We start from the raw sequence: 27,869 nt of genomic DNA, 5'->3' as shown, positions 1-27,869 counted from the left end.
ATATATATGTATGTATGAAAAATTATTTGAAGTAAAATATTTTGGCGGATGCCCAAAACACCATAACTAGAAACCCAACGGTCATGAATCAATTTCTTGAAGTCTTGATTTTGAAAAATGGGGGGCGAATTTAACTTCTCTCTGGATGAAATAGTCTGAGTTACAGTTCTGAGAGACGAAAAAACGAAAGGGTTTAATGATATTAGCATGGATTCTTCGCCAGGAACTCGGAAATCTGGGGTTTCACCCCTCTCTTTGTTAATTCAGTCTCCGGTTTCAAGGTTGGGCGACACTTTGCGCAACAGCCCGATCACAGACGAGGATCGTGATAATTTCTTTCGATCAAAGACTCAAGTTAAGATGATATTTGATCATTTGAGCAGCGGAGGAGTTGGAGAACTAGTTAAGGATGATCAGAAAAATGGGGTTATGGAAGATGATTCCAAGAATCAAGAAGTCGAAGAAGGCGACGGCGATGATGCTTCTAACATCAGAAATGTCGAAGATGGTGATCATGCTAGGAGTGGAGAAATTGACGGCGATGATGCTGCTAACATCAGAAATGTCGAAGATCATGCTAGGAGTGGAGAAATTGAAGACGATGATAAGAATCAAGAAGTCGAAGAAGGCGACTGCGATGATGCTTCTAACATCAGAAATGTCGAAGATGGTGATCATGCGAGGATTGGAGAAATTGACGGCGATGATGCTGCTAACATCAGAAATGTCGAAGATGGTGATCATGCTAGGAGTGAAGAAATTGAAGACGATAATATGATTGGTGAAGAATTCAAAGTCGGTGATGAAAGGAAGGGTGAAAAAGTGGGAGACGATGATACAAACACGAAAGAATTCGTCGAAAATGTAGAACATGGTGATGATACGCAGGGGAAAGAAGCGGAAGATGATGACACGAAGAACGATGAGATCAAAGCCGGTGGTGATAGGGAGGGAAAAGAAGTGGAAGACGAATGTATAGACAGGGATGATAAAATCGACAAAGAAATCGAAGTGGGTAACTATACGAGCTCGAAAGAAGTCGAAAAAGAAGACACGAGCGACGAAAAGATGGAAAAAAGTGATGTTATGGAGGGGAAAGAAACAGAGGATGTTGATACCAACAACAACGAAATGGAAGATGGCAATGAGATCCACGGAACAATCGAACACCATGGCGAGACGAAAGAAGAAGAAGGCGAAGCAGAAGATATTAGTAGTACAAACGCGCAAGTGATCAACAATGATGATCAGATTCAAAAAGAAGTCGACGAAGCCAAAGACGGCGCTGTGGACGACGATCTGAGACTCACTGATGATGATAGTTTCCCGCCACTTTCTCGAGATGTAAAGATCAGTAGAAAAGAATTTAGACGCTTGAAGGACGACTGGGGACGACAAATCCGTTCAAAAGTTGAAGATCAGTAGTAGATAAACGATAAAAGAATCCCATGTCCGAAAGGATAATTGCTTCGATTATCCTTCAACTCTGGTTTGATCTGTTTGCCTGATATTCTTTGCTTTTTCTTTAGGTTTTTGTACGAATTAAACATGGATTCTTAAACATTTGATGGTTGGTCTGTTGCTGAATTGAGATAAAGTTACGATTCATAAAATTTTTGTTCTTACATTGAGATTAAAAATTAGTGTCGAGAATATACATACATTTTCAAGGCCAATATGGGATTTTATGGGATGCTTCTATCGATATATAGTTACTTATATTAAAATAGAGCTACATAAAATTAAGAGTTAATTCCGTGTTTATAAATTAATATTTTTAACATAAAAAAATATAATAATAATAATATAAAATTTAAATCAAAAAATATATTTATATAGTAAGCCATATATAAATATATATTTATTTATTTATTTATTGAACGAAATAATAGGAACCGAAGGAAATGTAGATAGGAAATATCCAAAGCGATGCGTCTGGCAATGTTGTCCTCACCATTGCCCTTACCCTTTTCCACTTCTTCCGTCGCACAAACATGCCACCGGAATTGTTCAGCCGCCGCTTCGCCGATACAACAACAGTCGACAACACCAGGCACACACCAATTAGAACAAAATCCACGTGGAAAACAAAAAACAATCCGATTTCGATTGAGTGAGCTCTGCAGACAAGGGCAGGTCCACCTAGCCCGCCAACTTTTCGATGCAATTCCGCAGCCAACTACTGTTCTTTGGAATACTATTATTATCGGATACATTTGTAACAGTATGCCACATGAAGCTATCTCCCTCTACTCCAGCATGTTCTGTACTATAAGCTTCTCCTTGACCCCTCAAAAGTGTGATGCTTATACTTACTCTTCCGTGCTTAAAGCCTGTGCTGAGACGAAGCAGCTTTTGGTAGGTAAAGCGCTGCACTGTCATATTTTACGTTCCCATGTAAATCCCAGTAGGATTGTTTACAATTCTTTGTTGAATATGTATCTGGCTTGTCTTTTGAGTGAGGTACATTTGCTGAGGTGTGATATGGTGGCGAGGCTGTTTAAGACCATGCGGAAGCGAAATGTGGTTTCTTGGAATACTATGATTTCCTGGTACGCAAAGTCCAGTAAATTTGTGGAAGCAGTTGGGATTTTCTTGATGATGATGAAAACGGATGTTAAGCCTACTGTTGTTAGTTTTGTGAATCTTTTTCCTGCTGTGGCTGGTTTAAGGGATATTGAAATTGCTAATTTCGTTTTTGGGATGGTTGTGAAATTGGGGGATGAGTATGTTAATGACTTGTTTGTGGTGAGCTCAGCGATTTCCATGTATGCCGAAGTTGGTTGCCTTGATACAGCTAGGAAGATTTTTAATAATTGTTCAGAGAAAAACGCCCGTGTTTGGAACGCGATGATAGGTAGTTATGTTCAGAATAATTGCCCAATCGATGCACTTGAGCTGTTCTGTAATGCCTTGGAGTATCAGAATGATGATGATATAGATGATGTGACATTCCTCCTGGCATTAACCGCAGCTTCACAGTTGCAATGCTTGGATGTTGCCCAGCAGCTGCATTCATATTTAATTAAGATTTCCTTCGCTTCTCCTATTGTTCTGCTCAATGCAGTTATAGCTTTGTATTCAAGGTGCAATTGGATTTGCGATTCATTCAAAGTTTTCAATGAAATGCAGGAAAGAGATGTTGTGTCATGGAACTCCATAATATTTGCTCTGGTGCAGAATGGGTTGGATGATGAAGGGTTGATGCTTGTCTATGAGATGCAAAAGCACGGATTTTCCACTGATGATGTGACAATTACTGCTTTGCTCTCGGCTGCATCAAATCTTAGAGACCCGGAAATCGGCAAGCAGACCCATGCTTATCTGATCCGACATTGTATTCAATTCATTGGTATGGAGAGTTATCTCATAGATATGTATGCAAAATCAGGTTTAACACAAGCTGCAGAAACAATCTTTAATAGCAATTGCAAAGATGATCGTGATCAAGCCATTTGGAACGCCATGATTTCTGGGAGCATGCAAAATGGGTTGATTGGTCAATCCTTCATTATTTTTCAGCAGATGATGGAGGAGAATGTCATCCCCAATGCCATGACCTTGGTCTCGATTATTCCAGCATGCAGTCAGTCAGGTAATATAGGTCTGGGTAAGCTTCTCCACGGTTTTGCTATTCGGAATTTCATGGACCAAAATGTCTTTGTGAGCTCTGCTATGGTGGATATGTACTCAAAATCAGGTGCAATTGTTTATGCCGAAAGAGTTTTTATGACTACCACTGGAAAAAATTCAGTCACTTGCACTAACATGATACTGGGTTATGGTCAACACGGAATGGTTGAGAAGGCTTTTATGCTATTTTATTCTATGAAGGAATGGGGCGTAGACCCTGATGCTGTTACTTTTGTGGCAGTCTTATCCGCTTGCAGTTATGCTGGTTTAATCGATGAAGGCATAGAAATATTTGAGTTGATGGAGTGCAAATATGGGATAAGACCCTCAAGAGAACATTATGCTTGTATTGTGGACATGTTAGGAAGAGTTGGGAGGGTCGTTGAAGCATATGATTTTGCACTAAGATTGGGTAAAGAAGGCAATGTGTCAGGAATCTGGGGGTCACTGCTCGCTGCCTGCAAAATTCATAAAAACTTTGATTTGGGAAAATCTGTAGCTAATAAGTTGCTTGAAATTGAGGGGGCTGACAGGATCACGGGTTATCATGTTCTCCTTTCTAACATGCATGCGGAAGAAGGTAACTGGGAAGATGTGAAGAGTTTGAGGCAAGAAATGCTACAGAAGGGTTGGACAAAGGAGGTCGGTTGCAGTTGGATTGATGCTTCTGGTTATGCTAACTGTTTTACATCCAAAGATAGAAGGCACCCCCAGTGTGCAGAGATTTATCATCTGTTGAAGGTTTTGTCCGAAAACATGAAGGATACTGGTGATGCGCCTCCGCTTCTGTGTGGTGAATGCTAGACGAAAGCTGGAAGAAAGCGACAATTTGTGTTCCATTAATGGAATTACACCAAATTAATTTTACCAAATTTGCATGGGGCAAAAGAATCAGTTGGCAGTTGTACGATTTTCACTATGCATGTTTGTCATTGTTTCATGCTTAAGTTGACATGAATCACCCCCTCCCCCGCACATCCCCACGAGAAAAGATATCTTCTTTATCACGATGGTTGTCTTTAATTGTTTCCATGTGTTCTTGTGCAGGTAAAGATCTAAAGAAGTTATTAATCTGTGCTCCTGCAAGTGATGAGGACTCTTTGTTTCATGTGTAAGTGACATGCTCATTTTTGTGGTTAGCTTGTGATGTTATCACTTATTTTGCTCTTATGGTGCTCTGTTCACCTCAGGTAAATGTATTTAAATGGCAGGAATGAATTTAGATAGTTTGGGTCATTGTGATTATTTTGTAAACCGCAACATTCTGGTGCTGTTGACTTACTGGGGAATCAGATTCGTTAATTATAACCCACCATTGATATCCTGCAGCCGAGCTGAATGAGATAAGAAGTCTCAAAAGTGACTTGGTATAGATCAATTGAAGAAATAGAGACAGGGTTGTTACAGTGGCTTTTCATTATATAGGGGCTGGAAGTGACCAATAATAGTATAGTATCTACAATTTTATTTTGTCCTTTGGTCAATGGATCATTTGAAGTTCAGGATTCCCCAAATCCGTTTGAGAATTCATACTAAGTGGGAGTATAGAAGATGATGCAGATGACAAGGTCAGCAAGAACAAGACATTAGACTTTCTTCAAGGAAAAATAAGTTGCCCGAGCGTGTCGATAGGAAATCATGTATTTCAAGTAGAGATCTCCAAGTTCCAAACAAGTGTCATCTACACACCTCTTGCTTCTTTACAAAAATTGTGGTGGTGCATTGGACAGTCGAAGAGCAGGTAACGTTCAGCTCAGGCAATACTCGGAATTTTGGGCCCCTAAATTGATCAAGAAAGAGTTGTCATTATGAGTGGAGCTGTTGATTTCCAGGTCACCGCAACGGGGTTCGAGTAAAACAGAGGATGTTAAAAAATGCACATCAAAAGCCAAGAGAAGTTGTTTCATATGGACTTGAGCTGAAGGGTCAAGACAACATTGTTAGCTTTTATATCGAACTGTCTTTGCATCGACAAAGCTTCCGGGTTCGTTTTCCTCCATCCTATCCTTCATACATTTGTCAATGGAATTACCCTTGTTCACAAAATCAAGGTTGAAGATCAGAAAATCTGATGAAGTGGTTTCTTTTCTTTTTTTTTAAAAGCAATGACCAAGTGATTTTGACTTGAGTGACATGTGTTATCCATGACGTTGTTCCTTAGAAATATGGAGACTTGAGGGGTATCTCTTGCATATCTGTTTCAGTTTGTTCGAGGAACTGAGATTTGTATTGTTGACTATTTCTTCAATCTGGGAGAGATTGGTCTTTTCACTTCGATTTTAAAAGTTAAAATAGTAGCTTCTAGAAATATTTTTTTTAGTACTTAAAATACTATGGTAATAATATAAATTTTAGTTCTCAAATATAAAAATAGAATTTATTTCATACCAATAGTTTAAGGGTTTTCCAATTAGGTCCCTCTTATTCCTTACGTGCCAAAGTGATCCCTAAATTTACTGGATTTAAGCGGATAAAGTCATTAGCTCTACCTGAATGGTTATAATAATTTTGTGGGAAAAACAAAGTTATTATGCTCAAATATACCACTAAATTAGTTTTAATACTTGATATTTCACCTTATTTATTCGTTACTTAACGTATTTAAAATCAATCAGTTTTGCGGAAGGTGCGAAACATATTTGGCATCAGTTTTAAATTTGAAAGGATGTTTCATGTTCAAGACTTAATTGTAACGAATTTTTTTATATAGATTTTGAAAATTTTATGCTTTATTATGTTTCCAGATATGGATCGGTAGACCTTTTATTCCCACTTATGACTCGTAGTTTCTTATTTTTTTTAAAAAAAAATCCATATGTTGATTAGTTCTCCTATTTTTCAAATTAATCAATTTGGCTCCAAATATGTTTCAATAAATTGATTTTAGTCTCCATCTTTTTCTCTATTTTGATATATAATATTATAACCTATCAAACAAAAATCAATACTGGTAAACACATATTAAATAAATGAATAAATTTACAAGGAATTTAGTTTTTTTTTAATAATTAGAAAACTATGCAAAAAGGTTTGATAAAAATTATCTCAATAAATTTATGCAAAATTTTGGTTCGTAAAAATTATTTAAATCAAGCTTTCAAACTGATGGAATTTTGTATTGGAATATGATATTATTGCATAAATCAAAAAGCTAATTTATGAATTTTCCATTTATATATAATTTATTTTAAAAAAATTATAATTGACAAACAATTTTAATGGAAACACTTACAATATCTTATTGTTGAAATTTTACGAAAATTATAAAATATATATTTCACAAAATTTACAATCTTTAGTGTTAGTTGCATATAAGTATGTGGATTATACGTGCTTGAATTTAATAAATAAGGAGGCAATTTTTACCACATCATAAAGAAGATGCACCAGACTGATTTTGCCCAAAAATTTTAAATATTAATTTTAAAATTTATAAAATACTTTAAATATTCTTTTATTTATATTTTATTGGATATTATGCATAAACTCGGTATTTATTGTTTACTTTTTCAAATAACGACTTCCGAGGTCGCAATATGTTTCTCAAATTAAGTTTCAATTAAGAGATTCTGCCACAAGATTGATGATATCACATGTAAAAAAAGAAAAAAAAAACTCATAAATAGAGCTTTTGCATATTATCATTAATCCATGAAAATGATATATACTCTTTAATGAAAAATAATAAAGAGGAAAAAAATAGAACTGATCGATAGATTTCTCGAAATAAATGAGAAGGAAACGGATGATGCACCAAAAATATAATCAACTCTTCAGAATTAGAAGAAGCTTTTTTTTTTTAAGGAAGCTTTAAATTTTAATGAAAGTTGGAGATATAGATCATATCCTTTAAAAAAAAATTGTGGGATCAAATTTGGGGGAAGAAATGAAGTATCAAATCTGAAAATTATAAATACAAAAGGATCAAATCTATGGTAAGGTAAAGAGATAAGGGATACAAATATAATTTATCCTAAAAAGTCAAAACTAACATGCGTTCAAGATTGACCTTTTCCAATTTTATTCAAATATTAAATTATGCTACTAATCTAATCAAATAAATCAAAACAATAAAGAAATTAATAAATCGGCTAATTAAATCTAAAATAAGTATCTTGTCAGACTATTTCACGAATCTGTATCTGTGAGACGAGTCAATCTAACCGATATTCATAATAAAAAGTAATACTTTTAGTATAAAAAATAATATTTTTCATGGATAACCCAAATAAAAGATTCGACTCACGTAAAATCTAAGCTCAAATTTCTAATTTTAATTAAATTTCAGAATTTAAAAAGGAATTAAACATAAAATTATAAATATAATTCAAATATTTTAAATTATACATAATTCAAACATCACGTTTCGATTTATCTATCGAGAAAAACAAATATAGTAACCATCACATAGTTGTCTTTGTTTTATGATAAGGTGCCATATTTTATATAAAAATTTAAATTAATCAAAGGATAATAAGCACGCAACACCACGGAGACTCGAATACTACAAATTCAACGAGCCTCCGTTCCTTCACAAATTCAATTTTCACCAATCCCCACTCGATAAAACTATTTATTCAATCACTTTCACCTGAATCGAAGTGTCTTCCATTGATCTCCCGATTCTTGTTTCCATCCGGGTCCTTCACAAATTCTCTCAAAACCTCCAAAAAAAACGCGTTTTTTTTCTTGAGGTTCTCATATGGCGGAAAATTCCAAGGATGATGATGTGCTGGGTCAACTCTGCGAGTTGGTCGATGCTATCTATGGGTTACCCGATTGCAGGACGGTTTCGAAGAAGATGTACGGTAATCTGGTGAGGCGGGTGAAGCTCTTGAGCCCTCTGTTCGAGGAGTTGAAGGAGGGTGGTGCGGAGGAGGGAATCGGAAGCGACGCCGTTGAGGGGCTTGCCTCCCTTAGAACTGCCATTGAATCGGCTCTTGAGCTTCTTAAATCGGTCCACGAAGGCAGTAAGATTTTCCAGGTAATTTTATATGTAGAAAGATTTTATCTTTATTTTTTGGTTAGTATGTTGTTTTTGCTGAGAGAGGTCTAAGTATAGCTCTTTATTCTTTTGTTTATACTTTATCATTATGTGGATTTAAGTTTAGCTTATGAGCCTTAAAAAGTTATAATTTGATGGCTCATTCAGGGGGTGGTTGCTAATTTCCTTGGATTTTCTGGAGTATTTATTGATGATTCAGGATCATTGATCAAACGTTTATATTTACTGGACCACCACACAAAAAAAAAAAAAAGGAAAAAAACGGGTCTTGTAATACTTCTGAAAGTGTAAAGCTTGCCACAAGCAAGAAAATTTATGGATCCCTCTGTTATTTTATGGGTTTGATTCTGTGACGAGGAAAGAATTAGCTTCTGGATATTAGCCTACCAGGTAGATCATCTTGTTCGGCACAATTGTTATAGTTAATTTGTGTATATGTTGGAATTAAAGACCTGTATGCTTCAAAGAGACTCCATTGACGTTTTAGGATTCTAAATATCATGTCTTACTATATCTAAAATGGCATTATATGCTTGTTGATTCAAATACCAGTCATTTAAAGGTTGAATATGCTGAAACTGAAAAATAATTCTGCTGGATGACATACTTATTGTTCTGGCAAAAAGTTATCGAGTTCTTTAAGTTTACATATTGATGGAAATTGTTTAGCTGTGAAGTCTTGGATTTTATTTGACCCTTAATGATGTGGTTCATTTATATTTATAACCTCTGGACTTATCTGTAGTGTGTGCATTTTTGTGCTCAAGTTTTTCTGTCTAATATTCAAATGTGATGCAGGCTCTACAAATTAACAAGATTGCTGGCAGGTTCGATGATGTAACTGAACAGATCGTAGCAGCATTGGACCAGATTCCCTATGCTAAACTCAAAATGCCTGAGGAAGTTCGAGAACAGGTACTTTACATCATTATGGTTGCTAAGATTTAAAAAGTCGATTCCCTTGTGATCTTTTTTTCACAATGAAATCTGTTTCATTCTTTAGATTGAACTCGTACATGCACAATTTAAAAGAGCAGTAGGTCGAATGGAATCTCCTGATTTGCAAATGGTGATGGACTTAGCTGCAGTCCAAATGGACGACGATCCTGACCCCACAGTATTCAAAAGGCTTTCGGAGAAGTTAAATCTTATGACTATGAATGATATAAAGAAGGAGTCACTTGCCATCCACGAAATGGTTATCTCTAGCGGTGGAGTTCCTGATGGAGTTTCGGAGGAGTACTTTGAGACTATGTCATTTCTTCTGCGGAAGGTAAAGGATTGTGTGGTGATGAGTAATCCAGATTCTGATGCTACTGAAAGTGACAAGACTTCATTCCGGTATAGATCTCCGGTCATTCCGGATGATTTCCGCTGCCCAATATCACTAGAGCTGATGAAAGATCCCGTGATTGTGTCCACCGGGCAGGTTTGAAATCTCAAGTTCCCCCTATAAATTACAATTTCTGTTTCGGACTAGTATTGTATGTGTCTTAGATATTTCGTAAAATCAATAAACCAAAGGAAATATTTTTCTTAGGAAAATTTTCATTTTATATGAAGGCAAAGGTATTTCGGAGTTCTCACTGGGAAAAAATGAAAGTTTTATTACATAGCCTATGTGGTTCGTATGTTCTGGAAATTTTATTCATGTTCAAAAATTTTTTTTGGCTCGTTTGATTCTTTGCAGACTTATGAACGGTCCTGCATTCAGAAATGGCTGGATGCGGGGCATAAGACCTGCCCCAAGACTCAGCAGTCATTATTGCATACTGCTTTAACCCCCAACTATGTGTTGAAAAGTCTCATTGCTTTGTGGTGTGAAACTAACGGTATCGAGCTTCCTAAAAAACAAGGCAATGGCCGGAACAAAATATCGGGTGGGGGTTTAGACTGTGATCGTGCGGCTATAGATGCCTTGCTGCAAAAACTTGCGAACGGCAACGCCGAGCAGCAAAGAGCGGCTTCCGGTGAGCTTCGTTTACTCGCTAAAAGAAATGCCGATAATCGAGTATGCATAGCCGAAGCGGGAGCCATACCGTTGTTAGTCGAACTTCTATCCTCCACCGATCAGAGGACTCAGGAACATGCCGTCACAGCACTTCTCAACCTCTCCATAAACGAGGCAAATAAAGCAACTATCGTAAATGCCGGTGCTATTACTGAAATTGTTGATGTGCTGAAAAATGGCAGCATGGAAGCTAGAGAAAATGCAGCGGCTGCCCTTTTTAGTTTATCAGTTGTTGATGAAAACAAAGTACAAATCGGGGCAGCAGGAGCCATACCACCATTGATTGATTTGCTCTGTCAAGGCACTCCAAGAGGTAAGAAAGATGCAGCCACCGCTATATTTAACCTTTCAATTTACCAAGGAAACAAAGTGAGAGCTGTAAGAGCTGGAATAGTGCCACCACTAGTGAGACTGCTGAAGGATCTTGGAGGAGGAATGGTGGATGAAGCACTTGCGATATTGGCTATACTTGCCAGTCATCAAGAAGGAAAAGCCGCGATCGGTAAAGCTGGACCAATCCCCTTTTTGGTAGAGGTAATCAGGACAGGTTCACCACGTAACCGGGAAAACGCAGCTGCGATATTGTGGTCGTTATGCACAGGTAACCAAGATCATTTAAAGGTCGCTCGAAATCTTGGGGCGGAGGAAGCATTGAAGGAATTGTTGGAGAATGGCACTGACAGGGCTAAAAGAAAAGCTGGAAGTGTTTTGGAGCAGCTCGAACGGGTTGAAGTAGCGATTGTTTCTTGAAATTCTTTTAGTCGAATGAGGAGGAATTCCAGCATTCGTCTTTGATTTTGCTATTTGTGAGTAGTTTGACAATGCAAGGCAGATTTTGAAAACACAAAATCAGATTCACAATGTTATGTTGTAGTTCTGTATAAAGAGCAGTTTCCACCTTTTCTTTATTTAACTATTTTATACTGGATGTTCCGTGATCGGAGTGGGATGGGGTGGGAAAAGATTGTTGATATGGATATATTTCAAGTATATGTTATGAATGCATGTGATTTGGTGAGAAATGGAATGACGTGTTACGAGTTTTATTTGGAAGCTAATAAGTTCGATGATGCCTGATTAAATTGGAAAACTTGGTGTGTGCGCGTATATATTATATATATATATATATATAAACATTAGATTATGGCAAAATTTATTAAGTCAATTAAATTTTTGAATAACAGAATATTTAAGATATATATAATATATAAACATTAGATTATGGCAAAATTTATTAAGTCAATTAGATTATGGCAAAATTTATTAAGTCAATTAGATTTTTGAATAACAGAATATTTAAGATTAAAACTAACGTTCAACAGAAGCAATGGAAACAAATTGCAGAATTTATTGTGACCCTCCAATTCGTGTAGCTGTTATATCCATGTAACACCCAAAACGTTACACAAACATGGATCTACAAAAATTTAAAGGGAAATTGCTGCAATCCTAGTGAAAGAATAACATCTTGAATCCAATGCACAAGGAAATAACAAAAACCAAAAAAACACCAAAAAAGGATCCTCTCTATAGCCATCAAAGAAATCATTCCGTCCTGCAAATACCACCTACAGATACAAATTATGCAGTTCTTGCGACTGAGGAATCGCTCCCAATCAACCGCCCAGCTTATCGAAAAACGATTCAATCAAGGTCTTTCCATTCACAATTTTTGTTGTTCCCACGATCACGTCATATGCCATTCCTTCCTGCAGAAAGTTTTATCAAGATGCAAAGTTTGTAAATGCAATTATATGGTGGCGTCGAAAGTGGTCCCAGGGCAATGTTGAAGTGAATAATACATGGATTAACGTATGGTGGAAGATCACGGGTGTACCTGGGAACTAAGGAAACGAAGGGCAGAAATCTCAGCAAACGTCACTCCACCAATGAAAACTACAAGGACTAAAGAGCGTCTCCCATCTGCAAGTCTGAAATATTGCAAATTGAAAGATTACATTAAAAAGAAAAAGACAGGCATCTTCAACTCTACAATGAGCACAAAGTAGTCAACAGTTGGTATTTGAAGACAGCCTTATGATATAGAGTGCCACTGCTTGGTGGATAACATGAGACATGGAAGATGGTAAGGTTCGCACTGACATACTTAGTAGACAAACTTAATTTTCGAGACAATTGATGTAGTCAGTGGTCTAGATGCCACCTTCATGCTCATTTTAACCACCAATTTTATTGGTCAGTTTTATTTTGGAGATTCTATCTCAACTCAGCAATTGGCAAGACCAAGTCCAAGAATGCATAGAAATTGTCATTTCTAGCAAATGGAACACAGGGGAAAAGGATGCAAGTCTTTTGTTACGATCATCACAATGATTTTCTCACTTTAGTCATTGACTCCTTACTTTGGTAGGGAGAAACAGCCAAGTATATAAGGACTAGGCAGAGGAGTTATGAGAAAGAAGGTCGCACGAAGTGTAACATCGTTGCTATTTATTTTTGAAAACAGTGACCAAGCTGTGAAGATAGACGATTTTCTCTGGCTTTAACCAGAAATCAAATAAAGAGAATATGATTGTGACTGATACAGAACAGTCTTCAAACTGGATGTCAAAAATTTAAGATTTATAAGTAACACAGTTGATTCTAAACATTAAGATTGCAGATGAGCTTGATTTTCTTTTTTGGTGTGGAGAGAGTTAGAAAGCAGACACATAAAACTCAGAAATTAGAGATAAGTACTTCTCTGAAGTGTTTAGAGATCCTGACAGCGTGTCATAAGAGGGGATGCTAGCAAATCGACCCTGTAGACAAATTTCACATCAGTGTAAGTCAATACTTTGTAGTGTTGCATGAAAAATGGAAGGGTATAAAATCACTGACTTTCTTCATTTCTGAGTGTGGCCCAGGCAGCAGCTTTAATATTTCTTCAATGGGACGCCTACAAAACAAATTTACCGCCATATGGTAACCTTAAAATCTGTTCTTCAGTTGCAAAATGGCAATTAAAATTTCGATAAATACTTATTATTCTAAAAGGCATAAAAAAGAGTACATGGTTGAGAGTTGAGACTCTAGGCAGAAGATTGCAAAAAGCAAAATTAAGGACTGGACCCTGAATGTTGGACTTAAATTCACAGACGAAGTCATCACTAAAAATGAAATAATAGCTTTCATATTACAATCCAATCTAATGATTTGAAACAGAACCGTGTCAACGCAAATACATTCCACTCATATGTCACCTTCATTTCTTAACAGCATATTTACACATGCCCGATGTTTTTAATGTGTAAAATGTAAATGCTGAAAGTTTTACACACACGAGGTAATTCATCTGCCAGAACAAATTATTTTAATAGGAACACAGCACAGACTTTCTCATACTCGAGCAGCAAAGTAGAAGGCATCCCTAAGACAACCTAATGTAAATACTATAAATTTAACATCATGCAGTCCCACTTTCTCCCCAAGAAACGAAATACACCCAAATAGTTTATTTGCTTCAGAAAGTATATTTATGTCATTACTGTTGTCCTCCAGTCAGCTACTCACCAGGCTTATGGAAAACTAATCAGGAGAAACTATACATTTACAAGTATGGACCAATGGTAAAAATAAAAATCATATATCTTCACTGGTTACCCAACTTGTTATCTGGCACATGAAATAGTTAAAACATAACGGTTTGCCCTCGTCAACATATCTTATTTATCAGCAGACACAGGAGAGATGAAAAGCTTAATGACATAACCAACATAAGGAAATGTTCACATCCAGCATAATTAACGAGGCATCTGACATTCATAGTGTCCATGCATTAGAATAACAAAACAATTTGGAAGTGATCTCACCATCCAGATCGTATCGCCTGCTGTACCAGTCGAATGCTGAGAGGCGCATATCCAGAGAAGACATAGGATATGTCATTGGGACTGATAAGGACAAGAATGGTTAGACAAAAGCATTATAGGGAGAGAAGGGTAGGGGAGAGAGAAAAATCACAATATTGTGCAGTTCAAGTCCTGCTCTCAAACAAAATTCACATTCACATCATAAATTCAGCTAAAAATATATGAGGCAGGCTGTTACATTAAGTGTTGATTTCAATAACAATTGGTTAACCCCGTTAGAAGCCAAAAGTAGTTTGTCACAAGCACCTTTTATATCAAACATAATCAAGAAACAAGAACACAACTACAACATATGGACAGAACTGAGACATATGCGTAATTTAGAAGTTTAGTGCTCCATGTGTTGACGAAAAATAATTGTTGACATGTAGAACAAAGTAAAATGTGTGTTGCTCTCTACGAAGTTCTGCATAATCCTCGGTACAAAAGCAGAACATTGCTGGTTTCTCCACTACACAACCAACTTTACCGACAACATAATTCAAGTGTTGGTGGTGGTGAAAATGCCAAAAGAAACCTTATGAACAGAAAGAAAAGTACTTTGCGGTATCTGTGTCCTCAACCACAAGTTGCAAAGCACGTTTGATTGTCAACCAGTTGCTTTTTGAGTCCTGCAAGATGAACAAAAAACTAATATTGTTGAATAAGGTATTGTTTGGTTTGACTAGGTGGAGTATACAATGGAATGCAACTTTAACCTGTTTCTTGAACAGCCCTGCTTTTTCCAAGTTATTAAGTGTAGCAATATGTTCAAAACCATAGCTATGAAGAAATTCTCTCCTGAACCAGGAAAACGAAGGTCAATCAAGATTTAAAAAATTTCTGAATCCAACTAGTCAAAAAAGATAGCATAAAAAAATTCCACTTGCCTCAAGTAGTCAAAATTCCTTTTCGGCAATCCCGAATTTGTAATGGATAACAAGATAAGAAGACGTAGCACATTAATTAGGGGCTCTTGCTTATGAATCATTTCTTCAATATAATCAAAGCATCTGCACCATAATCATAGTTTAATCACACTCAAGTCAAATAGAGCACATAGAAGATATTTATAACAGTTTTGATTAGGCTTATGGATGAAATTTTGTAACAAATATAGAAATATAGAATTGCCCATCAGATTGATTGTTGGCATATATACGATAAAGATAGAAGTCTGTTTACGGATTAAAACTCCTAGATCAACAAGAAAACATAACAATAAAAAAATTTAACATTATTAGTGAGATCCTAAATACATCTACCAAGTACGTGTAAGTATTACGGATTAGGATGATATCCTTTCCAACTTTCCCGTTAATCTGAAGCATATATTATTTTAAATTTCAAATTTGGACAAAGAGTTAAAAACTCAAATGACAAGTTTGCCTTGGATTCGAATTCTCCATAGGTTACATGCTCTTTCCATACTCTCGTGAGCACCAACTTCATGTGGTTGCTTCAGAAAATCCTTTACTAATTACATTCACAGGAAAATTTACGTTCAAGACGCTATTTTCATGCATTAGACAAAACTGAGGCAATGAACTGTTTTTTTTTTTTAAAAGGTGCACCATTGCGGACATAACAGACAAAGAGGCCACCTTCTTTGCATCGAATCACAAGTGGGTAGTTTCCCCATAGCCATAATCCACGCGAAAACCTGAACCTTATGAGGGATCGGTACTTTCCAGATATTTTCATGGTAAGGAAAATAAGGGAAAGAGGAAAAAGGAAAGAAGGAATTATAAAAAGATCGAACAGAGAACAGACCTGAAGGGTCTCCCAACCAAACTCTTAAATCCCCCACACCCCTCTCTAATCTAACCGAGTCTAGAACCCCTAAAAGGTTAGCGAACTTACCCATTTCGACCTCATTTAAATCTCTTCTAAAACGGACGTCCCAATGAAACATATCAGAAATGGAAACAGAATTTTGAGGTGTATGGTGCTCCAACAGCGCCATGATTTTACACTTTTTTCTTCTTAAAATCTTTGTGGCTCTAACACCATGAAACCAATGTAGAATGTAGGAGAAGTATGAGTTATCGATTTATTTTTTAAAAGAAAATGTTAAAGATATAAACTTATTATAGGTTGAGATGCCTAAATCTATAAGTAAACAAATCGATCAAAGCCTTCCATAATTAGGAAAGAACCAATTAAGCTTAAATAATCAAAAGATTCAAAATTAGAATTATATACCTCTCAACAAGATCGCATACACAATCTTAAACATATAAACCCAGGCAAACCAAGAGCACAATAACCATTGAGACCATAAAAGAATGTCACAATGCATGTCAACAGTGAAAAATAACTGGAAATCAGGCTATCAACACTCACTCTCATAGGTGGAAGAGATTGTTAAGTCCCACGTGATTAAAGACAACAATCATTGTAGCATGATCATTGTGACAATAAAAGAAAAGCATCATAATCTTATAAACATGCATCTGACAACAAAACAGATTTAATAACTGCCTCTTGCCATTTTGATATCCAGATGTAACCTTGGGGGAGTTGAAAATTGAATCATATACCGAGACTTCAGTAACCAAATTTTTTTTGGAAACAACGAATGGAAAGCTTATTTTGGTTTAGCGATCAATTGTAAGACTTTATTACAGAGAACCTTAACATGAGGACAACATAAAAAGTTTCTATTACTGAAAGAACATTGAGTAGGTGCTGGTTAAGTTATCAACATGTGATTATGCAAAAGAGGTGGCCTACTTGTTCTCTTTGCTCGAGTTGGCGTGTGTTGTGTCATCAAGAGGTGGAGACCCTGGACCATATTTTTATTCATTGCCTTTTCATGAAACGCCTTTGGTTCAGAACATTGCAGGAGTTGGGTCTGGTCTAGACAGTTCCAAGTCAACGGAGGAGTTATAGTTTGGTTCGAGAAGAATAGAAGGATTTTTTATAATATAGAATAAATTGTTTGAAGATTGTTGGGATAAGATTAAGATTTTGGCAAGGACTTTAAGACATTATCAGTTTTAGATTTAGTTAGGGATTGTAGTTTCATATGTTGTTAATATGATCTGAGCTTTTGTTGTTTAGTGTGCAGACCTTTTGTCCATTTTTTTAAATTATTGTTTTTATTATATAATATATTATCGTTTCCTTTAAATTAAAAAACGTTGAGTAGCATTAATAATTCTATATCCAGAACATCGGTACTCATTATAAAGGATAAATGAGATCCCTTCAAACTCAAAACTGTTTTCCTTCACTTTCAAATGAAAAAAAGAAGCATAAACAATATACTGTGATTGACAGATTTGAGTCAACTCAATATTAATCTAACATGCCTAGACTAGGGAGATTAATGCACCAGTTGACTATTTAGTCATTTGAGTCATGGTCAGTTTTAACCAATTCAATTATTTGCCACCCTCAAAACTAAAAGAACGTATGAAAAAAGATCCATTCCACACTTCTCATTAATGAATAAACGACAGTTTCTAAAGTTCAAAACATACATATCAAAGCTCTGGGCCTCCACAAGAGTTTGTTCCATATCAAGTTTCCCAAGAAATAAAGGTTTCGATGTAAATCTAGACAAATGCTGAGCTAGATTGATGTGCCTCTGAAAGGAAAAAGGATAGCATATTAGTGCTTCACACAGGAAAAAAAATGAAATCATGCAAATTAAAGACACTCACAGTCATTTCTGGCAATGAGTTGAGCTTCTTCACAAAATCCTTCAATTCAGAGACCGTCTGAGTCTGTAAATATGGAAGACATTCAGGACATTCATGATAAAGTGGGATTCCATCATATATTGATAAGCAAATTTTAAAATTTTTATTTGCATGGCACATACTCTCTAAGGCATTACCTGACGGTGGACATTTAAAATTTTCAAACATTAATTTTAAAGAAGGTAAATCTGTTTTAGAAAATTCCGTTTTTCAATTTTTAGCAAAACTTCACTAATCTACAACAATTCAAAGGATGACATAATATTGAGAAGGGATCATGAATCATGTGACATGCACAAGAAACAGGATAATTACGTTAGATGGTTTTATTTCACGAACCGTAATCAATATTTCAGGAAGTTCTCCAATTTTGAAAAGAGTTGAAGAACTTTTATGATCTTTAACTCAGTACAGAACAACATAACCATGCTTTGAGGGGCACTCATATTGGCATTTAACCTTCATTTGGCCAATCCAACTTCATCATTTTTAGCTCTGTTAATGAAATTCATAACACTTCCAAGGATAACAAACTGATTGTGATATGAAGATATACCAGTTGAGAAGGTATTTCGACAAAAGACAAGATCAGTAGCATGTTTTTTAGATGACTTACAGTGGTCGATATCTCAGTATAATCCTGCTTCATGGATGTTGCTTTTTGACGTAGAACCTGTAACATGCTGCTACTAGCAATTAATTAAACCAGTTTCAAAAGAAAAACACAAAAAAACTGACAGGATAAAAACTGGAACTGTAATGCACGAAAAAGAATAACTGCATGCAGTTGTCACGACCGAAAGCATAAATGGATCAACCTGCACAACAACTTCAAAATTCAGATCACGTATCTCTTTGAACAACTTGTCACTGCAGTTAAGATGAACGATTAGTCAACATAACAGAAGAGCCGGAAAAAATACTGTCATGGGTACTTCGCACATTCACTTAAGTATAGCCACAGAAAAAGAGTAAATACTCTTATCATGAATAGGTTACCTAGAGTTTAGGGGAACCTTAATCTTCTTCCCTTCTTGCTGAATGCCCATAATGGGAGCATCTAGCTCCACAGCACCATTATTGATACCAAGAAGCTGCATGAAACCCATGAGAGCTAGATTATAAACACAAAATGAGCAAAAATAGAGAAGTACTTCTATTATCAGCTCACAGAAAAGTGAGGGGTGGCATGCCATGCTTCTTAAACACAGCCAGCACACCATTACATTGCTCATCACAGACTAGCAAGATAAAGGACATAGGGTAATCTGACAAAAGGATCTTCACATTGGACAAGGCATTAAAATTTTCAGATAGCCTCTGCAAATAAAAAAATCATTTATATTTTTAAATTATATTTAGTGATGGATCATACCCCTATAGGACAAGCAGACCCACATATAAAACGTATTTCATCAAAGAAAGACTAATCTTCACGTGACAGACTGGATTGCACGAATTAGTTGGGACAGTGTGGAAGAAACATGGATTTTTTTCTTTAATCTTGATATTACCTCATCTAGTAATCCCTCATATGTCAGTTGTGAACACATTGGTGTGACCATATCCACCTACAAGAAAGAGATAACCCCAAATCAGAAAAAATAATATATTCTATGTCGCGTATTAATATGTAAGCACATATTAAGTGCAATATGACTATATTTTCAGGGAGCGTAAGCAAGATTACTCACTCAGAAAATAATATAGATCAGGTTTCAGATTGAAATTCAAAATGGGAACAAGATTCATAACAGAGATAGAATATATAAGCCTACTTCAGCTAAACAAGAGATTATATGGTAGCGCCCAGCCAACCTCCTGCCAAATCTTTAAAGAATAATATAAAGAGGAGGCATTTATGAGAGGGATAAAGAGAGTTGAAGCAACAAACTCCCAGGTTGGATCGCATTAATCCCAAACATAGAATTCTTATTCAGCATCATGACCCAAAATTTAAGAATAAAACCATAAAAGAGGATGAATGAGATTGGACACAAAGTTTTGTTTCCTAGAAGTATTTCTAGGGGAGGGGGAATGGCAAAGGAAAAATGATTGCAAGAAAATGAAAGATCTCAGTGTTGTTGGAGAATCCAAGAATGTTCCAGGCCAAGCAGCTCCTGTTCCCCAACTCTTTTACCATTAATATATAAACCAGCTCTGAAGAGCAATCCAACAGAAGATCTTAAAAGGGAATCTTAATTTGCATAGGATGTGCTTTCTCACTCATGGGGGAGTACTCAACGTGATAACCATCCAAATTCAGCCTAATTGCATAACACATAGACAAAGGCATCAAGACAACATCAATAGAAACATGCTAGAGAATATAGCTAATAAGAGAACAAATTGCACAACAGGAAATATTTTAGTTTGTCGAATAATAACACATGAACTTCGGAATGAAAAACTGGATGATGGGAAACTCAAGGGTCTGAACCTAGGTCACTATATCTCTCAAAGATTATCAACTAAAATTCAAAAACCGAAGTTTTGACAATGTTATTACTTCTTTTTAGTTAGACAAGGGATTGATAAAAATTAAGAGATTTTTTTCGATAGGATACGAAATTATATTAATGAAAGCTTATAAATTACGAAGAGCAGACAAGTGATCCGCGCAAAATAAAGTAAAACCCGGGATCATATTAACAACATATATGACTCCAATCTCCGTACAGATCTGAAACTGAAAATATTTTAAACTCCTTGTGGTTCCAGATCCAGCTTGGTGCCCAAAATTTAATTTTTTTTTCCAGCAATCTTCAAGCGAGTCTACTTGATTCTCAAAAATCCTCTTATTTCTCTCCAACAAAACTAACAAACAAATATAATGAACTACCACTGCTTAGAAAATTCTACCCTCATGCCTAGGTCGTGACCAAGATCTGCTGCGTAAATCCTTCGTCGTTCTTGTAGATACCCAAACCTGTCCCAACTCTTCTTTGAACCAGAGACAGCTCGTAAAAGGGCAATGAACGAGGAAATGGTCCTGAGTTTCAACCTGTTGCCGACAAAGCACACGCCAACTCGAACAAAGGGAACAAGTGGGAACCTCATTTGCATCATCTCGCAAGTTGGTAATTTTCCGAACACTACAATCTACGAGAACACTACAATCTACGAGAACACTTGAACCTTGTATGGGATCGGCGTTTTCCAAATGGTATAATAAGAGGAAAGAAGTGAAAAATGGTATCCGGGAAAAAAGACTAGAAGAAGGATTTAATTGAAAAGATCTCTGAAAAGTCCCAACCCCAAATTCTAATATTTGCAGCTTTTTCAATCAAACTAAGCCTATCCAAGGACCCTAGCAAAACAATCAAAACGTTCACTTCTACATCCCCGAAATCCCAATGAATATGCAAATTTCAGGAAATAAAGTAAGAGTTGGATTAAGGTTCAGACCGAAAAAAGTGGGACATAGGCTGATTATGAGCCGTAGAAATCTGAAATAATGATGGATATGAATCCTGATAAGAGAAATCCCTCCACCATTTGCCTTCCCAAACGCTAATCTTATTATTCATTCTAATCACAACCCTCACTGATTGAAGAAAAGCCAGGTAAATCCTAGAAATAAATTGTCCAGGACTCCTCAAAGGTGCACTCCTTGCTAGACCCGCATCTCACATATTATCCTATAGTTGCATTTGCTAACAACAATCTTCTTCCATAACGACTCTCTCTCATAGGAGAATCTTCATCACCATATACCAAGTAAAGCCATATTCCTTAGACAAATGTTACCAATACCGTGGCCCGATCGCTCTTTCGATATGCATACATAGTCCTAAGGTATCAAATGACAATGCCGATCCCCGTCAGATGCATCATACAGAAAATCTCTCATAATCTTTTCCATGCCATCAGCTACTCCCTGAGGAATCCTAAATAAAAACATGAAGTACATTGACAAATTATTTAGCACTACTGAGATCATAGTCAATCTAACCCTTCCAAAAAAAAAAAAACTTTCTTCCAACTTGCTAACTTATACCTTAAATTTTAGGTCTTTTAATTATTTTGAGGCCATTTCTCACAGCCTGAGATTTACATGTGTTGATTACAATACAACCATGTTGTTTGCCTCGGAATCCATACCCATAATTAGCATGTCAATTAGATGCGATAATAATGACTAAGATCCATCATTAGGAAAAAAATGTTGTCAAAATGTCATCAAATTACGAAAAACAAGTCCTCAAGTGAACCTAGAACAAAAGCATAAAAATACCAAATAGCAAGTCAAATCTAGCATATGAGATACCGCGCACAAACACAACCAAGGGACGTAACCACGTAAACATGCTCTCAAACGCTCGTGTCTTACATTGTATGGATAAGATGCTCCAAATGGCAAGTATGGTGTTCTCGAGTCACACATAAAACGCTCTTGCAACTGGACAAGATGCCTATGAGTCACTGACCAGAATTGGCCACAACAATAAATATCGCCTAAACCAATTCAAAGCATCGGCACAAAGCACGGTGGTTTGGCCCCTGATCCAAATGTCAGTTCCATACCTGAATTTTGGCCTGTAAATAATGAGCCCTTGCTTCTCATATCCATGTATGCCAAATTCTCTACTTAGTGGACTTCCGAAGCCTTACCTTAGGCACAATTCACTAATGCCTTAACTGAGCATTAATTATGAAATTTCAAACGGACAAAAGTCGGTCTTAGTGATTCAATGGCACCAAGTGGAAGGGTCGTCGCTCAGCCAATAAAATTTATAGGTTGATCTTCCCCAAGAGCTCACACTGACAAGAAGGTTTTGCACCTCAGTGTTAACTCGAGCTAAGTCTTTTAATTCCTTTTGATGTCGAACTTCCATTAAATGTTAGCAGAGGTTATAAAACATAGAGTAAAAGCGTACAACAATCTCTATGCTTGGAGCCTATAAGTTTAGAACTAGCATGGTAAAGACACTGTGATGAAGAATGATCAATAAATACTCTGATTTTGTTTAGATAACAAGAGTGGACATAAATCCTACCCCAGTAACAACATACTATCGTGAGCTAGCGGTACATACATCCAACATTAATTTCAAATAATGATGCTTTTGTGAACGGTCAATGAGTTGTTATTGGCATTTAAGAACTAAGTATTGTGCCACTTGCTTGCATGAATAATGATGTCTATACATGTATGAACCTTGAATTTTTTAAATGCAAGCCTTGATGACACTTGATCCCTGTCAAGGACTACTTAGTCTGCTTTGATTTGATATGATATACCGGTATTGGTAAGCCATGGGCTAGAGCGCTATAATACTATTTTTGCATCAGCTATCGGTGGATGTGGTCAGTGATCGACTTTTACATTGTGCCAACAGGTCAGAATGTACTCTTGGGGATATCCGCTATCCTCTGATTCTATTGAACAGTGACTTGACCATTCACATACTCGATACACCTTGAACTATGATGGTGTGACCCTGATCTAATACAACTTGACCTGATTGCATCATTTGCAATAATGCACAATCATGCACTTTTGGTTACGTTATTACTGTCATGCTTTACTATTCACATGTATGATTGTCCTCCTTCAATGGAACATGTTCCGACTTGGAGGAGAAGCATAAAGAGGAATGTAGTTCAGTATAATGTTCTGAGGATTTAGCTTTTGGGCATGCACTGGGAAACAAAATCCCCAAAAAAAACACTCGAGATCAAACTAGATGGGATATAAATCTATAAGATTCGAACTCGTGACCTCACACGCTAATACAATATTAGAAATTACTTGCCCCAAAAGCTTGAGATCATGAAGTGACTCAAACAATAGTTTTATATTTAATATTATTTATCCTATCAAAAAAAAATATTTAATATTATTTATAATGCCAAATATTCCCAAGTTACAAAAGTCAAATTGCTTTCAATACAGCTGAACCTTGATGATGAACTTATATATAAGTACATATTTCCCTCTTATAGTGCTTTCATTATTCTCTATATCTCAAAAAAGATGCAGACCTAAAATCCTGTTTCCTGCAACCTACTTTTTTTCCAACGCCAAAGTTACAAATAACTGAGAACCATGAGCCCTGATTTATCATTGAAATTTATTCTCATCATGAAAAACTGACCATAAACAGTCAGCTTGTAAAATTCACACACCACCGTTCGTCTGAAGAAAATATTCCAGAAATGGATCAACATAAACAAGAAGGTACCAATGTATACCTCTCTATCAAGAAGAATAAGAGTATTTATTTCAGGAATTCCAGCCTGTGAAAAAACATAATCAATACTGTGAATACATTAGGTTGGTTTAGAACATTCACAAGCATAAATAGTATTTATATATTTTTTAAGATGTAAATTTACATCTGATGTATCCACGGGTTCTTCAGCTTGCATGCGATTCAAAATTTCAGCAACGCGTGTGGAGGCCTTCCCTTTAGCCCTAACATTGGGTATTACTCCAAAAGAGAACTGCATAATCATCCAACACCGAATCATCGAAAAGCTTACAGATACAAGGAAGCAGAACATATTGGAATACAAAACATATTTTCGACAGCAACATGGAATCCAATCAAAACATGATTGTAGGATTAAGTGAACAGGACCAACAGGTTTCACCACTGTTAACGAAATTTTACAACCTCAAGACTGATTATACCTCCATACTGTGAATCGCTTTTGCAATATGCCAGAGAGAGGTTGCATCTCCATCCACCAAATATTCCTGTCAGGCAGATCCACTCACCCTTAGACAAAATCAACTGAAGAATGAAGAAATAATCATACGGTATTAAATATTTCCACTAAAATTCCTAAAACACTCTAAAGCATGTTTACCTTATTAGCAAGGTCGAGCTCAAATGATAATATGTCCTCATCCAGAGGAATCAGATATAAAGGACACTCCCCGATACTCAACAATTCATATACTTTTTCCTCCTCAAGTATCTGCACAACCAATGTAAACACATTTAAATCAACACTAACCAACTAATTTTTCCATTTTATTGATTTCTTTAAGCAATCTGTTCGTACCTTCTCACAGGCAACTGCACGACGAGGAACAAAGTAAAGAAAATATTCCCTGTGAATCCCTTTTGATGTATCGTTATGAATGTGTGAGCAGATGGATTTAATCAAGTCAAGCTGAGATCGAACAATGTAGATAACTTTAGTCAATTCTGTCTGAATTGGCTCAGCTGTCAGATACCGCAGTTCTTCAGCTCCATTATCCTGATAATAGGTAGAGAGATTTTTCCTTAGTGATTTTATCACTTCTAAATTAGCAAACGAAACATCAGTAATCTAATATTTATGCCACCATACATAGCTGCGAGGGTTCGTTTCTGTATGCACTCCAACAATTTATTCACAAGCACCACAATTGAAATGCCGAATATTGTAACACCCCAACATAGATAAATAAATTTGGTAAAATAAAACAGCACTGGGAAGCAAAGATGGTCAATTACCTTCAGTTCTGCTGTTTGTACAATAAGAGAGATCGATCCACTAAGCTTCGGATCAATCACCAAACACTTCTTTCCTCGTATCTACAATAAATCAAAATCAAATTTTGGGCAAACTACCACATCAAATTAGTATGCAAATATCTCCAGAAAATATGCAATTATTATCCAAGCGATGATTGAAAGTTTACATTTTTAACGATGTTTAGCAGCTCATTCTTAGCCTTGCTTCTGCATTTCACGATCAAGAAAGCAAAAAATGAGCCATTTTTTCCACGATAATCGAACATGATGCAGAATTTCGCATAAGAAATTCATCGATTGTACCTTATGGAGTTGAGATTGATTGGCGCGTTATCGAGGTTCGGAATCTGAGACATTATCTCACACTCGACCTTCCCAAACAAGTCTCCTTTTTGCTAATTTTTATGGGTTTTTGCTTGAAATGTCGATTTAGTTCTTATTTAATAAAAATAAATTTCGATTTCAAATTTTTTTTTTACCTAAATTCAAATATTTATTACTTGATCAAATTTATATATAATGTAATATTTTAAACGTATTAAATTAAATATATAAAATTTAAGTATTACATGATAAATTCATACTTTATGATCAAATATTTATCGTTTTACAAAAATGTATAGTAAGTAATAAAATTACAACTCTAATATTTTAAAAGCAAAAACTTGTCTGAAATGGTCTCATGGGTTGTATTTTGTGAGACATATCTCTTATTTGGATCATCCATGAAAAAGTATTACTTTTTATTGTGAATATAGGTAGGGTTGACCCGTCTCATAAATAAAGATTCGTGAGACCGTCCCACAAGAGACATACTCTATTTTAAATCGTGCAGCAACGGAAGCGTTACGACCTACGTGATTAGGAAATTCATGACATATCACATTATATAAAGAGATATTATGTTTTTGCACAATTGATAAATAAATAAGAAACTAAAAATAAAATTTGTATTCTATAACTGACTTGGAAAATAGTTTTATTTTTTTCTTGTTAAAAATTTAAAAAAAAATTTATTCATGCTCAAAATTTATATATTTTTTAAAATAAAAGAGACATATATTTGTGTGATGGTCCCCATAAATTTACCATTAAATTAATTTTGCTCTATCAAATTTTACTTTTATTAATTAAGGCCAAGTTGAATTGGTTGAGTTAAGGTGTTGAATTGAGGCTGAGGTCGAGGGTAAGTGAAGATGATGGCCAATGGCGGATCTATGGCAAAGCAGATGTTGAACCACAATGAACAAACTTAATTTAAAAGGCTATGTGAAATGTTTAAACTTTTGAGATGTTGCTTTTCATATATCGAACTTCATTTACCATACATGAAAATTAATTATGCAACTAAACAAATCAATTGATCAATCAAATCAAACGACAAAAAACGTGTTCAAGTGGGAAAAAAACGACATTAAAAGATCACTGGTATGTCCATATAAAAGTATCTCATGACCCGTAAAATAATTATATGACATGTCATAAAGATCATATAAATCGTCATATTTTGTCACATCATACTAGTTTTTTCCATCTCAGAATAAGAGAGAATGAAAAATGCAACTTATAAAATATACAATCAATATATGATAATTATATATGGTCAGTCACCACTATTTTTCTTGAAAAAAAAAAACACGTACACCACCACACTTTTTACCTCATCTTCGCACCATACCATTTTTTCCCTCCACACTAGGGCTGGAAAAATATACCGAAATACCGAAATACCGTACCGGAAAAATACCGAAATTACCGAAAAATCAATATACCGAAAATTTCGGTACGGTATGATACCGTACCGAAATTTTCGGTATCGGTATCGGTAAATAAATATTTTTTTTCGGTATTTCGGTATATACCGAAATAACGAAAATAATTTTTTTATTATTATTTTTTTAAAATTTAAGTTCGGTATACCGAAAAAATGCCAACATTTTTTCGGTATACCGACAAAATTTTCGGTGTCGGTACGGTATCCAGTATGAAATTTTTCATATCGAAAATTCGGTATACCGAATTTCCGGTATCGGTATGGAAAAATTCCATACCGATATTTACGGTACGGTATACGATACCGTAGTTCGGTACGGTATACCCACCCCTACTCCACACTAACCATGCGATACAAAGAAACATCGCAAAGAGCATTCATTCATGTTTATTTTGTTTACTTTATATATC

General features: G+C 35.8%; 3 protein-coding genes across 7 annotated transcripts; 2 read left to right on the top strand and 1 right to left on the bottom strand.

Annotated features, from left to right (window-relative positions):
- The first annotated feature begins 1,887 nt into the window (after positions 1-1,887).
- Positions 1,888-5,904, top strand: LOC140973995 (pentatricopeptide repeat-containing protein At3g22150, chloroplastic). Of its 4 annotated transcripts, none has more exons than XM_073437179.1 (3): positions 1,888-4,537; positions 4,681-4,744; positions 4,845-5,904. In XM_073437179.1, the coding sequence occupies exon 1, from the start codon at positions 1,930-1,932 to the stop codon at positions 4,435-4,437; it is 2,508 nt and encodes an 835-aa protein (XP_073293280.1). In that variant the 5' UTR covers positions 1,888-1,929; the 3' UTR covers positions 4,438-4,537; positions 4,681-4,744; positions 4,845-5,904. The 4 variants fall into 4 exon arrangements, with proteins under 4 accessions (XP_073293280.1, XP_073293282.1, XP_073293281.1 ...); XM_073437181.1 differs by having other exon boundaries at positions 4,824-5,904; XM_073437180.1 differs by having other exon boundaries at positions 1,888-4,645.
- Positions 5,905-8,114: 2,210 nt separating this feature from the next.
- On the top strand, positions 8,115-11,582 carry LOC140973993 (U-box domain-containing protein 14). The gene is made up of 4 exons (XM_073437178.1): positions 8,115-8,617; positions 9,437-9,553; positions 9,642-10,067; positions 10,329-11,582. Exons 1-4 carry the CDS (start codon positions 8,336-8,338, stop codon positions 11,397-11,399), a joined length of 1,896 nt encoding a protein of 631 aa, XP_073293279.1. The 5' UTR covers positions 8,115-8,335; the 3' UTR covers positions 11,400-11,582.
- Positions 11,583-11,977: 395 nt separating this feature from the next.
- On the bottom strand, positions 11,978-26,112 carry LOC140973992 (vacuolar protein-sorting-associated protein 33 homolog). Of its 2 annotated transcripts, none has more exons than XM_073437176.1 (22): positions 25,989-26,112; positions 25,853-25,892; positions 25,665-25,745; positions 25,228-25,425; positions 25,030-25,140; positions 24,851-24,916; positions 24,553-24,660; positions 24,409-24,453; positions 19,725-19,781; positions 19,210-19,304; positions 19,008-19,080; positions 18,827-18,883; positions 18,172-18,234; positions 17,989-18,095; positions 15,391-15,513; positions 15,220-15,301; positions 15,062-15,132; positions 14,462-14,542; positions 13,491-13,548; positions 13,350-13,411; positions 12,487-12,580; positions 11,978-12,358 (listed from the first exon to the last, which is right to left on the bottom strand). In XM_073437176.1, the coding sequence occupies exons 1-22, from the start codon at positions 26,039-26,041 to the stop codon at positions 12,266-12,268; spliced, it is 1,818 nt and encodes a 605-aa protein (XP_073293277.1). In that variant the 5' UTR covers positions 26,042-26,112; the 3' UTR covers positions 11,978-12,265. The 2 variants fall into 2 exon arrangements, with proteins under 2 accessions (XP_073293277.1, XP_073293278.1); XM_073437177.1 differs by having other exon boundaries at positions 19,029-19,080.
- Between the last annotated feature and the right edge of the window lie 1,757 nt (positions 26,113-27,869).

This window comes from Primulina huaijiensis, chromosome 3 (genome assembly GCF_012295235.1).
Source record: "Primulina huaijiensis isolate GDHJ02 chromosome 3, ASM1229523v2, whole genome shotgun sequence".
NCBI lineage: Eukaryota > Viridiplantae > Streptophyta > Magnoliopsida > Lamiales > Gesneriaceae > Primulina > Primulina huaijiensis.
This window is presented reverse-complemented; position numbering and strand designations above follow the sequence as displayed.